General features: G+C 39.2%; 1 protein-coding gene across 1 annotated transcript in view; it reads right to left on the bottom strand.

The window, feature by feature from the left end:
• LOC132651015 (cytochrome P450 3A1-like) overlaps positions 1-11,563 on the bottom strand; it is a 32,212-nt gene extending 20,649 nt beyond the window's left edge. Inside the window, exons 1-4 of the mRNA XM_060376336.1 lie at positions 11,424-11,563; positions 10,412-10,498; positions 6,769-6,828; positions 466-565 (exon numbers count right to left, since the gene is read on the bottom strand). Of these exons, the coding sequence (XP_060232319.1) occupies positions 466-565; positions 6,769-6,828; positions 10,412-10,498; positions 11,424-11,494 (318 nt within the window). The 5' untranslated portion in view covers positions 11,495-11,563. The remainder of the gene's footprint in view (positions 1-465; positions 566-6,768; positions 6,829-10,411; positions 10,499-11,423) is intronic.
• Between the last annotated feature and the right edge of the window lie 4,774 nt (positions 11,564-16,337).

Here is a 16,337-nt window from a genome sequence, read left to right as displayed (position 1 = left end):
ATGGTCCCCTGATATGTCAAGAAAGAAGCTTACAGCTCATTGCTGAGCATGGGAGAAAACGGGGCAAGACTTCTACTAGCCAGGGAAGGAGGATTTAGGAAAGGAAGTAGGGGATGCAGTCACAGAATAGGTTGAAGAGACATGAATAGAAGAAGCTGGAACAAGAAAAGCTAAGTGCAAGTACATCTGTGATGTACACTGGGAGGAAGCCAAATTAGCTTAGTGGGTTAGGAATAGATTAATAACTTCTTAGCTATTGCATTGTGAAGCTTATTACTAAACAAATATAAAAGAGTGAATTATTTGTGTGATGTCTATATTTAGAGAGAAACTAAGAGTAACAAATAAAGCTTTATAAATTAACATTAACATATACCCATAAATAAATAAAATAACAAAATAACCATAAATAAAATAACAAAAATGATCATTTAATTTTTTTAATTAAAAAAAGAAGTTATGTACCCGCCGGTTTGTGAAGGCAGAATAGCATTCTTTCACTAGCACATTCCGGATCATCTCTGTGTCTGTGATGGCAAATAGAGGTGTTGGACCTTCAAACAGCCTATGCAAGGAAAACAGCTGATTAATCCAAAGCCAGGCTCTGAAGTGAGAGCTACACACAGACTTTGATTTTAATGGAGCATGACCCTCACTCTGGTTATACAACACACTGTCACAGGAGTTCTCAGGGCAATTCCCAGATTCTGACCTGGGACACAATGAAGTCTTTGTAAAATGTAATGTCATTCAAGACACAGTGAGTAACTTAAAGACAAAACAATTCTGAAAGACATAACTAGAAATAAGAGGTGGGAATTTGATAAGTATAAATGTCCATGTGTGAGAGTTGCCTATACCATTTCCTGTGATTTTTGAATAGATAAAATACTGTGAGGAGCTGGAGAGAAGGTACCACAGTTAAAAGCACATACTTCCCTTGTAGAGGATCTTAATTTGGTTCCTAACACTCATATTGGGTAGCTCACAACCTCCTGTAACTAGAGCTCCAGGAAAATCCAGTGTTTCTGGCCTCCAAGTTCATTTGCACTCATGTGCAGAGACACATATGCACATGTATAATTAATAGTAATAAAAAGATATGTTTAAATATAAAATATTAATTAATATAGCCAGAACAACAGATCATTTGGAGGTATCTCCATTCCTGATCTCAAGCTGTACTACAGGGCAACAGTAATAAAAACTGCATGGTATTGGCATAGAAACAGAAAGGAGGATCAATGGAACTGCATAGAAGACCAAGAAATAAATCCACACACCTATGAATACTCAATATTTGACAAAGAAGCCAAATCCATTCAATGGAAAAAAGACAGCATCTTCAACAAATGGTGCTGGACCAACTGGATGTCTACATGCAGAAAAATGAAAATAGATCCATATTTATCACCCTGCACAAAAATAAAGTCAAAGTGGATCAAGGACCTCAACATAAAACCAGATACCCTAAATCAATTGGAAAAAAAGTGGGGAACAGCCTAGAACTCATTGGCACAGGAGACAACTTCCTGAACAGAACACCAACAGCACAGGCTCTAAGAGCAACAATCAATAAATGGGACCTCATGAAACTGAAAAGTTTCTGTAAAGCAAAGGATACCGTCATCAAAACAAAACGACTGCCTACAGATTGGGAAAGAATCTTCACTAACCCTTTATCTGACAGAGGACTAATATCCAGTATATACAAAGAACTAAAGAAGCTGAAAAGCAGCAAACCAAGTAATCCAATTAAAAAATGGGGAACAGAGCTAAACAGAGAATTCTCGACAGAGGAATATCGAATGGCAGAAAAACACTTAAAGAAATGCTCATCCTCATTAGCCATCAGGGAAATGCAAATCAAAACGACCCTGAGATATCACCTTACACCCATCAGAATGGCCAAGATGAAAAACTCAAGTGATAACACATGCTGGAGAGGTTGTGGAGAAAGGGGAACCCTCCTCCACTGCTGGTGGGAATGTAAACTGGTACAACCACTCTGGAAAGCTATCTGGCGCTTTCTAAGACAAATAGGAATAGTGCTTCCTCAAGACCCAGCTATACCACTGCTAGGTATATACCCAAAGTTTGTTCAAGTACACAAAAGGGATACTTGCTCAACCATGTTTATAGCAGCTCTATTTGTAATAGCCAGAACCTGGAAACAACCCAGATGTCCATCAACGGAGGAATGGGTACAGAAATTGTGGTATTTTTATACAATGGAATACTACTCAGCAATCAAAAAGGAGGAAATCATGAAATTTGCAGGCAAATGGTGGGATCTAGAAAAGATCATTCTGAGTGAAATATCCCAGAAGGAGAAAGACAAACATGGGATATACTCACTTATATAGACCTATAAGATATGATAAACATAATGAAATCTATACACCTAAAAAAGATAATCAATTGAGCGGACATGGGGTAAGATGATCAATCCTCGTTTAGAAAGACAGATGGGATGTGCATTGAACATGTGACAGGAGTCTACTGAGCGCATCTGAAAGACTCTAACTAGCAGTGTTTTCAAAGCAAAGACTCATGACCAAACCTTTGGCAGAGTACAGGGAATCATAAGAAAGAAGGGGAGTTAGTCTGATGGGGAAAGGATAGGAGTTCCACAAGGACCAAATATATCTGGTCACAGGGTCTTTTCTGAGACTGACATTCAACCAAGGACCATGTATGGATATAACCTAGAACCTCCGCTCAGATGTAGCCTGTGGTAGCTCAGTAACCAATTGGTTTCCTAAAGTGAGGGGAACAAGGACTATTACTAACAGGAACTCAATGACTGGCTCATTGGTCTCCCCACCCCCGAAGGGAGGAGCAGTCCTCTTAGGCCACAGAGGAGGGCTTTGCAGCCAGTCCTGAAGATGCCTGATAAAACAGGATCAGATGAATGGGGAGGAGGTCCCCCCTATCAGTGGACTTGAAAAGGGACACGGTGGAGATGAGGGAGGGAGGGAGGGACTGGGAGGGAATGAGAGATCGGGACACGGCCTGGATACAGAGTTAATAAAATGTAACTGATAAAAAAAATAATAATAAAATAAAAACAATGAAAAAAATAAAAAAGAAAAAAAGAAATAAATATAAAATATTAATTAATAATAATTTAAAATAAAAAATTACTATTAAATTAACATCAACAAATTTGTAATAAATAAGTAATTATTTATTGACATGCATTATTAAGAAATATAATTATTAATAAATAAACGTTCATTTTTATTAATAATTATTTTCATTGGCAATCTTATTAATAATTAATTTTTATTTTATTAATAATGGATAACATATATTTATATTATATATATAAATATATAATATAAATATATAATATAAATATATATTTATATTAATGCATATTAACATTTTTATTAATAAGTATTTATTTTTACTAATAACTCTTATCAACATTTTTAAAAATTAATTATTTATTTTATTATTTATTCATAACATATATTTATATATAAACATATAATATAAATATATATAAATATGCATCATGTTAATGCATATTAACATTCTTATTAATAATTATTTATTTTATCAATAACTTTTATCAATATTTATTAATAAATAATTATTTATTTTATTGCACATTAATAACATATCAATGAATATAATTATTAATGACTAAATAACACTAATAATTAATTATTTATTAATATGTTGTTAATGAAGATAATTATTAATAAGTAATTGATAAAATATTGATAGTAAAATAATATTAATATTAATATTAATATTAATATTCCTCCATTGCTGGTGGGAGTGTAAACTTGTACATTCATTTTTTAAAGTAATCTGGAGGTTTCTCAAAAAATCATGAATAGCTCTATCTCAAGATCCAGGTATACCACTCCTAGGTAGATACCCAAAACATGCTCTACCATTTAATCAGGACATCTGTTCAACTATGATCATAGCAGATTTATTCTTAATAGCCAGAATCTGGAGACAACCCAGATATCTCTCAAGTGAAGAATGGATAAAGAAACTGTGGTACATTTACACAATAGAATACTGTTTGGCTATTAAAAACAAGAGTATTATGGAATTTGCAGGCAAAATGTAGAACTAGAAAAGGTCACCCTGAGTGAAGTAACTGAGAAGCACAAAGACACTCATGGTGTGTACTCAATTATAAGTGGATATTAACCATATAGTACAGCATAACCATACCACAATTCACAGACCCAAAGGAGATAAGTAACAGGGAGGACCCAAAGAAGGGTGCTTAAATCACACTCAGAAGGAAATAGAAGAGATATCAGAAGTGGTTAAAGAAAAGGAACAAGGTAGGAGAGGGAGCATAGAGAGAAATGAAAGCGGAGATCAGACCTTGGGAGAGCAGAAGCAGGAAGACAGAGAGAAAATAAACAGAGTGGGGACATCTCTTTGACAAGCAGGAGACCTATGACAACCTAGAGGCTTCTGGGAGGATATGGGGATGATCTGGCTGAGACACCTAGTAGCAGGGGTTATGGAGACTGAAGAGGACATCCTCTTACTAGATAGGACCCCTTGTTGAAAGGGGAACACCAAGTAACCCACAAAAACATTGACTCCAAATTTACTCTATCTACAAGATGTGCATGGATAAAGATAGAGCAGAGATTGAGGGAATCTACAACCAATGCCTGACACTATCAATGATACTTTGCTGTGATCACAAATAAATGCCCAGCATAGCTGTCTCTGAGAGTCTCCATCCAGCAGCAGATAGAAACAGATGCTGAGACTCACAGCCAAACCCTGGGTAAGGCATAGGGAGTCTTGTGGAAAAGTGGGGTCTTTGTGTGCAGAGATAGAAGTATCTGGAGTGGACAGGAACTCCACAAGAAGACCAAGAGAGCCAGCTAAACAGAGTCGAGAGCATCTTGTGGAGACTGAAGCACCAATGAAAGACCATGCATAACTAGGCACCCTATACAAATATAGGCACATGTCTCTAATCTCAGCACTTAGAAGGGAGACTCTGACTGGTCTCCAAACTCAAAGAAAGCCTAGTCTACATAGTGAGTTTCAGGATAGCCAGGGCTACATGAAGAGACCTTTGTTGTGGTTAGTCTAAAAATATTTATTAACCCACTATCACAGTCAATAAAAGACACAGACAACTGATAGATTTTAGAATAGCCTTATATCACCTGGGGCAAAGTAGATAGTAACCTTCTAAACAACCTTTACTTCCAACCCAGGCTGCCTTCCACCCATAATTCCATAAACACTTGCATATTCTCTCATATGTATAATTTCCTCCATCCATACCAACATATGCTTCTTTCAAGCTAAGCTGTGATAGCTCTCTGCTTTCTTCCTCTACCTCTTCCAGTACCTGTCTTTCTACCCAACATTCTTCTGTGCCCAAAGCCCAAGAACGATAGTCCCATCTACCTCCTTCTGCCCTGCCTGGGTATAGGTATACTAATCATCTAGTAATAGATAATTGAAAAATATTCCTCCACATCCCATGGTTACAGGAGATAGTTAAACATCATAACAATATCCATAGCATGGCAGTAACCAGATCTCAAGGCACTGAAATAGCATTTGAATACATAACACATGACTAGTCCTCAACAGACACTGGAGAGAGAGAGAGAGAGAGAGAGAGAGAGAGAGAGAGAGAGAGAGAGAGAGAAGTTATTAGGTCAGAGAAAAATGAAAAATCACTATCAATTGCCAACAAGCAATAATATTGCAAGGAGAAGTTCATACAGGGCCATTGGACAGACAGCAAAGCCTGCAGTTTGCATTGAATGATATGGTCTTTATGGGCTATATCAACTTAGTAGAGCCCTTTGTTCAGACCTGTGGTTCCTAAGAATGGATAAGAAGAGATGAAGAGGCAGGTAGAGCCAGAGCCTCTTCCCACATGTTTGTGTCTCACAGCATGATGACATTTGCTCCAAGGCTCTCACTAAACTTCCAGCATCAATGACAGAAAACAACTGCTGCTACTCTCTTGGCTGCTTTATAGAAAGAACCATTAATGCCAGAGATTCGAGGAAGAAAGTTGTGGTTTTTAAATACATTGTCTCCCCAAAGTCGGTTTAATTCAACAGGACACAATGATGCACAGTCATAAAAATCCTAGCTGGTGCTGATGAGATTGTTCAGCAGATAAAAAGAACTTGTACCAAGTCAGATGGACTGAGTTAAATCACCTGAAGGTACAAAACTTACTTCCACAATTGTCATCTGACCTACATATGTGCCCAATGGCATATGTCCCCCTTGGTTTGAAGTAAAATATAAACAATCACAACAAAGTCTCTAACATGGTCTTTGAAAGCAATAATGGGATGACACAGCTAAGGCCTTGGCAAATGATTTATGCTCTAGCATTAAAAAATAAAACTTCTGCACATGTAAAGTCAACAATAAAGTGAAAGTGTGGGCTTCTAAAGAGAAGTGAGTGGATGTGGCAAGGAGATAGTATTACAAATTTTCAGAGCACTGAATGTATTTCATGTAATGAAAATTCATTACATTCAGAAAATGTAATGAAGTTTCAGAAGAGGTTAGGACACTGGATAAAACACCAAAACCCATTAAAAAACAGTGTGCAATGTTCTCAAGTTAATTAGAACTATAAGCAGTGACATTTAATGACTGACATGTGAAAGTACCTTCACAAAAGAGATGCCCATTACTACAGTTCTGGGCTGGTATTGTCCTTGCATAAGTAGGGCACCTTCTCCTAAAAAGAGTTGACTTGATGGAACTTTCCAGAATACTCACCCCCATATTTTTCCATACTTTTTATAGCATTCTGCATCATATTTCCAAATACCCTGGAAAGACAAACAGTATGAAATCCATTATTGTCCTGTATGCACTGACTCTTGTGCAGCCAGAGCACAAAAACCTCAAATCCCATGAAATCAGGTTTATTGTCTCTGACAGAGAAAAGTTCTTCTTCAGAGATGATTGAAGTATCACCAGCAAGATGTCTCAGTGGGAAAACACAGTGATAGAGCAGCACATCTTTCTGCAGCCTCTGCATGCACACTCATAGACACAATTACCTACACAGACACAAGATACATACAATACACACATGGACATAAATTTGATGGTGATGATGATGAAAATGATAATGAAATTGTTTAAAGAATGTACAAGATAAGCGTAGAACCTTAAGAAGAAACCTGAGCCAACAGCAACACACGCTTTGCCACATGTCCTTTTGATGTGAGTTCAGGAACATCTATCTGGGACAATGACCATGGAGCAGGTAAGTCACAAATTATCCACCTAGAATTAAAGTCTACATGGTATATACTCACTTATAAGTGCATATTACACATATAATGTAGGACAATCATACTAAAGTCTGTACAACTAAGGAAGCTAATCAAGGAGGACGACCCTGTATATGATGCTCAATTTTCATTCAGAAAGGCAAATAGGATAGACATCAGAAGATGGGGAAACAGGGAATATGACAGGAGTCTACCACAGAGGGCCTCTGAGATACTCTACCCAGCAGGATATCAAAGCATATGCTGAGAATCATAGCCAAATTTTGGGCAGAGTTCAGGGAATCTTAGGAAAGAAGGGGGAGATACAAAGACATGGAGGGGCCAGGAGCTCCACAAGGAGAGCAACAGAACCAAAAAATGTGGGGTCTTTTGTGAGACTGGTACTCCAAACAAGGACCATGCATGGACATAACCTAGAACCCCTGTGCAGATGTAGCGCATGCCAGTTCAGTGTCCTAGAGGGTTCCCCAGTAATAAGAAGATAGAGTATCTCTGACATGAACTCATGGGCTGGCTCTTTGATCACCTTCTCCTGAGGGGGAGGCAGCTTATGAGGCCACAGAAGAAGACAATGAAGCCAGTCCTGATGAGACCTGATAGAATAGGGTCAGATGGAAAGAGAGGAGGACCTCCCCTATTATTGGACTGGGATAGGGGCATAGGAGAAAAGAGGGAGGGAGGGTGGGATTGGGAGGAAATGGGAGAGGGGGCTACAGCTGGGATATAAAGTGAATAAACTGCAATTATTAAAAATAAATTAAAAATTAATAAAAGTCTGCATGGAACATTGAATTTTCATTAATTTCCCAGTAATTTTGTTTAATCATTCTTTCTCTAGTGGTTTTGCCTTTAATGAATCTTTAAAAGGAATAGGAGAAAAAGATTTCACTTTATAGTTAAGTATTTGAGGTGACTGACAGCCATCATCCTGTCTCAGATATTCGCAACTCAGACTCATGCATAGGATTCTGCTGTTAAAGAAAGAGAAGCAAGAAAATTTGAACACAGGGAACTTCCCAGAGACTCATACTCCAACCAAGGATTATTCATGGAGATAACCTAGAACCCCTGCACAGATGTAGCCCATGGCAGTTCAGTGTCCAAGTGGGTTACATAGTAATGGGAAGAGGGACTGCCTCTGACATAATATGACTGGCATGCTTTTTGATCACCTCCCCCTGAGGGGTGAGCAGCCTTACCAGGCCACAGTAGAGGACAATGCAGCCACTTTTGATGTGAACTGATAGACTAAGATCAGAAAGGAGAGGAGAACCTTACCTATCAGTGGACTTGGGGAGTGACATGCATGCAGAAAGAGGAGGGAGGGTGGGATCAGGAGGGGAGGAGGTAGGGGCCTATGGGGGGATAAAAAATGAATAAAGTGTAATTAATAAAAAAATTAAAAAAAAAAGAAAGAGAAGCAGCTGTAGTTATATTTCAGAGGCAGAGTATGTTGCCTAGCAAACTTAAAATCCTGGATATCATCTCAGGACTGCAAAAACAAAACAGAAGCTAAAATTTTGTCATTGGAAGCTGGAGATATGGCTCAGCAGTTAAAAGAGGGTCTGTGTTCCCAGTACTGATTTCCAGATTCTTACATGCAGCTCTAACTCTGGCTCCAGGGAACACCGCCCCCTTTTCTGTCTCCTGTAAGTACTACACTCACATGCACAAACCTGCACACAGCCAAACACAGATACACAATGAAATCTTCTTACTATATGAAGCTATCATTACCCAGAACCCATAGTAAAGCAAAATATTCTAGTTACTTTGGTTCTCAAGAAGATCCTAAGCATGCCATGAATAGTAAATGCTGGGGCTAGAACCATAGAAATAAGTTCAGAGGTTCAATGACTATGCAGAAAACTCCAGTATATGAAAAATTCCCCAAAAGTGTGTATATTGGCCTGTTATAAGTGGATGCTTCAGAAATAGTCAACCAAAAGAAAAAAATTGTTGAACATAAGCCTGGTACAAAGAGGAGATTTTAAATCTAGTGCATACTTCTGTGTCCTAGAAGTTGAAAACCCCTTCAAGATTTTTTTCCAAATAAGTGCAATAGTACCTTCTCAGAATCTACACTGGGTAAAAAACAAACTCTTCTTTGATTGTTCACAAAGTCAGAATATCAAGACTGAATGAGCTGGAGATCCTGGCATTTCTGATGTAGAAGTTTCAGGGTTTTTTGAAAATTCAGATGTGTCATGTGATGTTTTGCTACAGGCTGTCTTGTGAGAGGGCATGTGATGTCTTGCTACAAACTGTCTCATGCAAGGGGCATGACTGTCCACCTGAAAACACCTGTGTGTGAACTCTGAGGAGAGGAGATATATAAAAGCCCACAGACAGTGAGATAACATTCTCTACAGCACTTTGCTGGTCTTCTGTCTTCAACACTTGACTTCCCAGAGACAAACATTCCAGAGAACTTCCTGGGGAAATCCAAATGAGGCTTGCAGCTCTCACTGACTTGCTATGATCTTCTGAATCATGCTGATCTGTGTTGTAGTTTGGTGTTGGCCTTTGGACTGGACTGCTGGGTTCAGGTCAATGAAGAGTGGACTTGTTCCAAGGAAATACTTCTAAAATGTCTACAACCCCTTATTACTAATAACCTTCTTTTCTTTTCCTACCTCTGGTCAGTGGGTGGAAGAGAGCCAGAAGTGTTGAAGAACCTTAAATAAAGTAGGTTTGTTGAAAAATCTAAGCCTAAACACTTCACTTACTGTGAATTTGAGTCTCAATAAATAGGGCCAGAGAGATGGCTCCAAATGAGAAGTACTTGACACCAAGCCTGATAACCTGAGTTCTGTCCCTAGGACTAAGATGCCTGCACACACAGTATAATAACCATCTCTCTCTCTCTCTCTCTCTCTCTCTCTCTCTCTCTCTCTCTCTCACACACACACACACACACACACACACACACTCACATTGTTAATTTGGCAATAGAGCCCTAGGAGACACACAGAAATTCTCTAGAACTATGAGAACACACAGTATGAAGGCCTGAAGTCTCAAAGTTTTCTCTCAAAGAGCACTTATTAGAATGAGCCATAATTGGCAATCAAGAGAAACCATATGAAAAGCTCAATCAATACCCACCTTGTAGTAATTAATTCAGTACAGTTCCTAAAAAGGGCAGAGGTGTGGGCCCAGGAATTCCCTGTTTCTTAAAAACTCCATGTGTATGAGTCCCAAACCTATAAGGAGAAAGAGAGAGTCTTGTAACCACACACAAGAGAAACATGACCATAACCAAAACAATAAAACAAATCAACATGGCTGCCCCTCCAGTTTCCAGAGAGTTTAGGAAATGGTGAAGGAACCTGTGTGCATGGCATCACACTGTTCATTTCTGTGCCTACTGAGTTCTGGTGGATCTAGGGTTCACACAAAAGTCAATCAGGCCGTATCAGGTGTAAACCTTATCAGTAAACCTCACCAAGAGGGAATAGAAGAAGGGTAGAGATACCCAGAATATCTGCATAACATCAGTATGAACTTTGAGATGTAGTATCACTGGAGCTATTGTTCAGTAGTAAAGGTATTGCCTACTAGATATAGGCTCTGGCTTGATTCCTCATACCACTAAAAAATTAAAATGCAAAATTAATTCCGTTGTCATTTCATTTGGGACCTTCAAGATGACACCACAGGGAGAGACACTGGCTGCCAGTATTGATAATCTGAGTTGGATCTCCAGGACGCACACAATACGAGGGAACTGATTCTGCAAAGTTGTCCTCTGAACTACGCACGTACACACACACACACACACACACACACAGTAATAGTGATGCCCCTAACCAAAATGAATAAAAACACAAAATTTTATAATGTTTATATAAGAGTTCATTTCAACTTTTGCTATTACTTTTTAAATTTTTATTCTAGTGCCTGTGGAGGGTGTTGGATACCCTGGAACTACAGTTACTGGTGACAGCCAGCTCCTTGTTGATGTTCAGACCTGGGTCCTCTAAAACAGCAGCAAGTACTCTTAGTCACTGAGTCATTGTCTTTCCAGCCCCAGCTTCCAAAACCAGTTGTGACCTTCCAGACAATAGGTCTGAGTATTACCCCAATTACTAGAACATGGTCTGGGGAGGAACTTTGGAGATTACTCACCAGTAGAGGAGCATGAGACTGATTACCAGGAGGACCCAGGTTTCTGGGAAGAAAGCTGAAATCAGATCCATCTTTGCTTGTCTGTCAGCAAATTACTCCTATGTGGTCTCCCTCCTGCTGTGCATGCTACCCTTTGCAGGGCTTCCCTTCTGTGCAACTGTGCTGTAGTGAGCCCAGCCTGCAATGTTATATAATGGGAAGACGGGTGGGGCAGGGCTCCAACCAGTAGAGACTCAGCTTTGTTTCATCTGGACTTTGGTATCCTCTCCAACTTGACTGTTTGTAAAAGTTTATTCACAGCCTATTTTGACCTCCTTTGAGTTCATATTCTGTGCAGTAATCAATAAACAACTGTGCCACGTAAGTGAGCCCAAAAGTTCTTCTTTTCCATAAAAATTCAACCAAATTTATTGATATGAAATGCCTTTTCACCAAGGCTCTCCTCATCCAAGAATACCTGAAATAAAGCCAAAGTAGTGTCAACCACAGATCTTTACAGAATGTCCTTGTCTACCCATGACAGATACTTTGTCATTTATCAAAACTTAACTCAGGAAAATGTGGCAGTCTGTCTGAGTCTGCCTGGACCTAGACCCCTAACAATAAATTAACTCCCACACATGGTCATCTCCTTCACTCTAGACCACAGTGAGGGTCTTCTTGTATATCCCCCTTGACAGACTGTGAGACTACTCTGGATGTGGTCACCACTATGAAATAGCATAGTCATTCAGACACACTAGTCAAGTGGGGTCAGGTCTCATGGATGAGTAAGTGGGGACAGTTCAGTGTGGGTCATGATTTATGGATGTTAGAAATGAGATTCAAGGCTGCAAGTGACTCCTGACAGCTACGGGTCACAACAGAAGACTTACAAAAAGCTAATATGAAGCTTATAAACCATTCTGTTCAGTTGCTAATATATTGTAGAGAAGGTGTTTTGTTTTTTGTTTTTTTTTTGAGTGATGAAATGTTCTGAAAGTGACCAACTGTGTACCTTCTTTAGCTGAATCAATGCTTCATATTGAGAAATATATGTTTGAAACCAGAAAGCTTTTGGGGTTTGACCTAAAATCTGAGCAGTTTCCAGGAAATCTTTGTTGGCATAGTGGGTAAAACAACTAGATGAAACAGAAATTAATCTCTCATAACCTGGGCAGATAGTTTTGAAGATACACACATATCAGTCTCTTAAACAGTTCAGAGCATACCTCTCTGACATGATAACTTTGTTTCTTGGGGACAATGGTATTGACTGTTATCAGAAGTAACTTTTCATGAAGCAACTATTAAGAATGAGTTCACATGTTCTAGAGAAATAAAGACAGAACATTTCCTGAAACCATTAGTCTACCATGGGAATCATAATAGTCATTTTAAATACCTTTACAGTTGAGCCTGGAATAGAGAACTTTCACTGGGCACAAAATTATCCTTTTCTTTCCTGGTACTAACCAAAAATGGCTTCATCAGTTTGTAGACAAACTAGTGAAGTGTAAACATCCTGAGGTAGTCAGGGGAGAAACCACTGTGATGTCAACATTCCAAGGCTCAGGCCATAACTGACAAAGTGATACATGTATTTCATTTCCTTAACACTTTTAAATTTAACAAGTTCTTTTGAACAATTTTTGCACTAAAGGTGTTTTATTAAATTTACGTTTTTACATAGCATTTACATATATATGATAGCTATATAATATGATACATATGATTTTTAGATATTGATTAAAATCAGCAGTAATGTGCACCTCCAAACTTCAGTGTACTATCAAAATCAGACATCCAACGACAATATTATGCTGCTTACTGTTTTGTAAGGACAAATCGCCTAGTCTTATCCATTTATTTTTGGGGACATGCTAACAAGCAAATGACCTCATGGATATGACTTTTAGGAGAAAGCACATGTGAGAAGAATCCAGACAGTGAAAAAGACATTTCCTTACTCTCTTACCCTCTTGATGCAATCATTCCAAATAATTTCAGTAAAACATCAATCTCTCTAGGAGACAGCGCTTCCAATGACAGAATATCTTCAATATAGACCTTGTCTCTTAAAAAGTGACACTACCTATGATCACTGCAATACTTGAGACTAACCTTACAGCAAATTATCTCACGAGCACCAGCCATTTCCAACCAAAGAACCAGGATATAACTCTTTATACAGTGAACAGTAAAACATTCCCACTACTATAAAGATCCTTTATATTATTCTTCAACAGAAACACCAACTGACACCCCATTTTGAGCACTTTTAATGGCACTATAGTATTTTCCAATTCTCCTTTTTTTGTTGTCTTGTTTGGTTTCTTTGCTCATTTTGTTTTTAAGATATATATTCAGGAATATATGGAATATTCAGCATATTTTACTTTTTCTAATAAATATAACTGAAGATTAGCTTAATATTTCATATTGTTGCATAGTATTTGAGGTTCAGACATAAGAGTTACTTGTGTAAGGACGTATATGTGTATCAACTATGGTGCTTGTTTTAAAACCATTTTACTAATAATAGATATATGGTTGCTTCAAGTTTGGAAATACAATGGTTAAAATCATTTGTAATAAGAATTTTTAAAGGGCATGAGAATTTAATTTTTCAATTATATAACAATGAAGATGATGATTGGTTTACATATGATAATAATCTTTCTCTTTAGTGTCCTGAACTGTGGGACTTCAACAGGTTCCTAAAGGGAGGGCGGGGTTGGAAAGAATGAAGTAAGACAAAGAGACACAAAGAATTAGGCTAAGCCTGTTTGTCTGATCAAAGCCTCGTTTATTTGAAAATTTTACACAACTATGTAGGGAGAAGGCAGGAAAGAGGGAAGGCTAATTTACTGCTGCAGAAGATAGCAAGAGTGCTTTATGGTTTGAGATACCTCCTGCAAGATACCTCAAGAATGTCTCCTTAATATATCTCAAGGATGCTCCAAGACTAATGAGCAGGTACTAACCCATGACCTAGGGTCCTAGTGCAGCTATTCTTAACTTTTCTACTAAATGGCATTGGTTCCACTAAATGGCTTTGGCTTCAGTAAATAGCTTTGGCTCCTGGCATCTTCTAGCCTTCTTAAACAGTTTAAGAGGCTAGCAGGTAGATTTTGAACATGAGGTCTTTTGCAGACGGTGGGCATTAACCAGAGGGGGGAAGTAGTGACCTGATCCTCCCAAGGCATTTTGCAGCCTTTTCGGGTGTCTCTTTGGGGAGGAGAGGAAGACCCCATCAACACCTGAGGGCATCCCCAGCAGGTTGTGGTTAGGGGAAATCAGACACCAACCTCTATGCAATCAGGTTTGCTTCTCAGGGGGCTCAGAAGTGGGCAATTGGGCCCTCCCCCTGCAGTACTTTGTCTTGCACCCCTTACAGGTACCCAAGCTACATCAGGCAAGCATTTATCTGAGTTTTATGCTGTTCTCACAAGAGCCAAATGCAAGTAGTCAAGACCCATATGATAGACTGTCAGCAGTCTTCTTTGGGCTCAGCTAAGCCTCTGTCAGCCAAATCAAGTTGGTGATAATGAACTTGTGTAGGTTTAGATGCCAAGGAGTCAATTTGCTGTTTTACAAAGCTAGTAAGTCTTTTAATGACCCATGGATCGAAAAATATGAGGAGAAGGAAACTCACCATGGGTCCCAAAATTGAAGGAAGGAAGGTGGTGAGCCAGGGAAAGGTTGAAAACCAATTATAAAGCCAACTCTCCTCTTGTTCTCTCTGTCTCTTTCTCTCTTCTAGGTCTTCCCTAACCTTATCCATGCTGTCCCTTACAATCCCAGTATAATCTGCGTAAAAGCAGCACTCTTCCTTCAGTGAAGCACAGCGTCCCCCTTGCTGAAGGAAAAGCAAGTCTAGCCCTCTTCTATTTTGTAGGACAACTTCAGACAGTGAGACGAGGGATTTCTCCAAGTTGGTGATGCCAATCTCCAGTCTCTCAACATCCTTGCCAATTGTCCAGCAAAGGTCAGAGTAATGCTTGTTGGAGAGAAGGAGAGAGATTATACCCGTCCCAGCACCCACAGCTCCGAGGCCGAGGAGGACAATTAGTGTAATAGCTGTTATGGCCTCTCTTTTTGTTCTAAGCAATGCATGGTCATTAATGGGGTCCCAAAACCGGGCAAAATCTTCCCCAGAATAATAAATCAGGCGGAGAATTAATTGGACAAGGACACAGAAGGTAGTAAAATTGCTTTTGAGGTGAGGGGTATATATGCAGGGTATATATACATTACTGCAAATCTACCAGCTGTTGTTGCCTGGGAGGATATAATTGGGAAAGTGGTTTGATGGTGTAATGGTTACATTACAAAGATGTCTGTGTTTCTGAAGAATACTATTGCCTATGCATAACCCAAGGCCAGAAACATAAGTCATCGTCAATCTAGCCTCAGCCTGTTGTGACCATCTGCATTTAGAATGGTCAGAGGAGTAGAAGATTTCCTCAGTGACAGCAATGCCTTCATAAAAGGGTGGGGCAGAATCATACCAAAGCCAACAGGACTCAGTAAGTTCAGGGTGTGTATGATTCAGGGCTAAAAAGGTATGATCTTCAATCAAGGAGGAAAGAGGCTTATCAGCAAAGGAAGGAGTCAGGGAGGCGGGGACATTTTCCTTAGGCTCTGTCCGTGCGGGAAAATCATTTTTCTTGGGTTCTATCTGTGCGGGAGGGGTGAGGACAGGATTGGGTCCAATAGCTACGGGTGGAATAGCTGATTCTTTCCTTAGGGTGAGGTAAATGATAACTCCTGGACCGTTCACACCTACCTGCATGCTCACACCTACCTGCACACTCACACCTCCTTGCACACTCACACCTCCCTGCACGCCCACACCTCCTACCACACTCACCTTTTACCACACTCACACCTACCTGCACGCTCACAACTCATACCAGGATCACACCTCTT

The sequence above is a fragment of the Meriones unguiculatus genome (genome assembly GCF_030254825.1).
Source record: "Meriones unguiculatus strain TT.TT164.6M chromosome 13 unlocalized genomic scaffold, Bangor_MerUng_6.1 Chr13_unordered_Scaffold_37, whole genome shotgun sequence".
NCBI lineage: Eukaryota > Metazoa > Chordata > Mammalia > Rodentia > Muridae > Meriones > Meriones unguiculatus.
The sequence above is the reverse complement of the archived record's forward strand: the minus strand, read 5'-3'. Positions and strand labels throughout refer to the sequence as shown.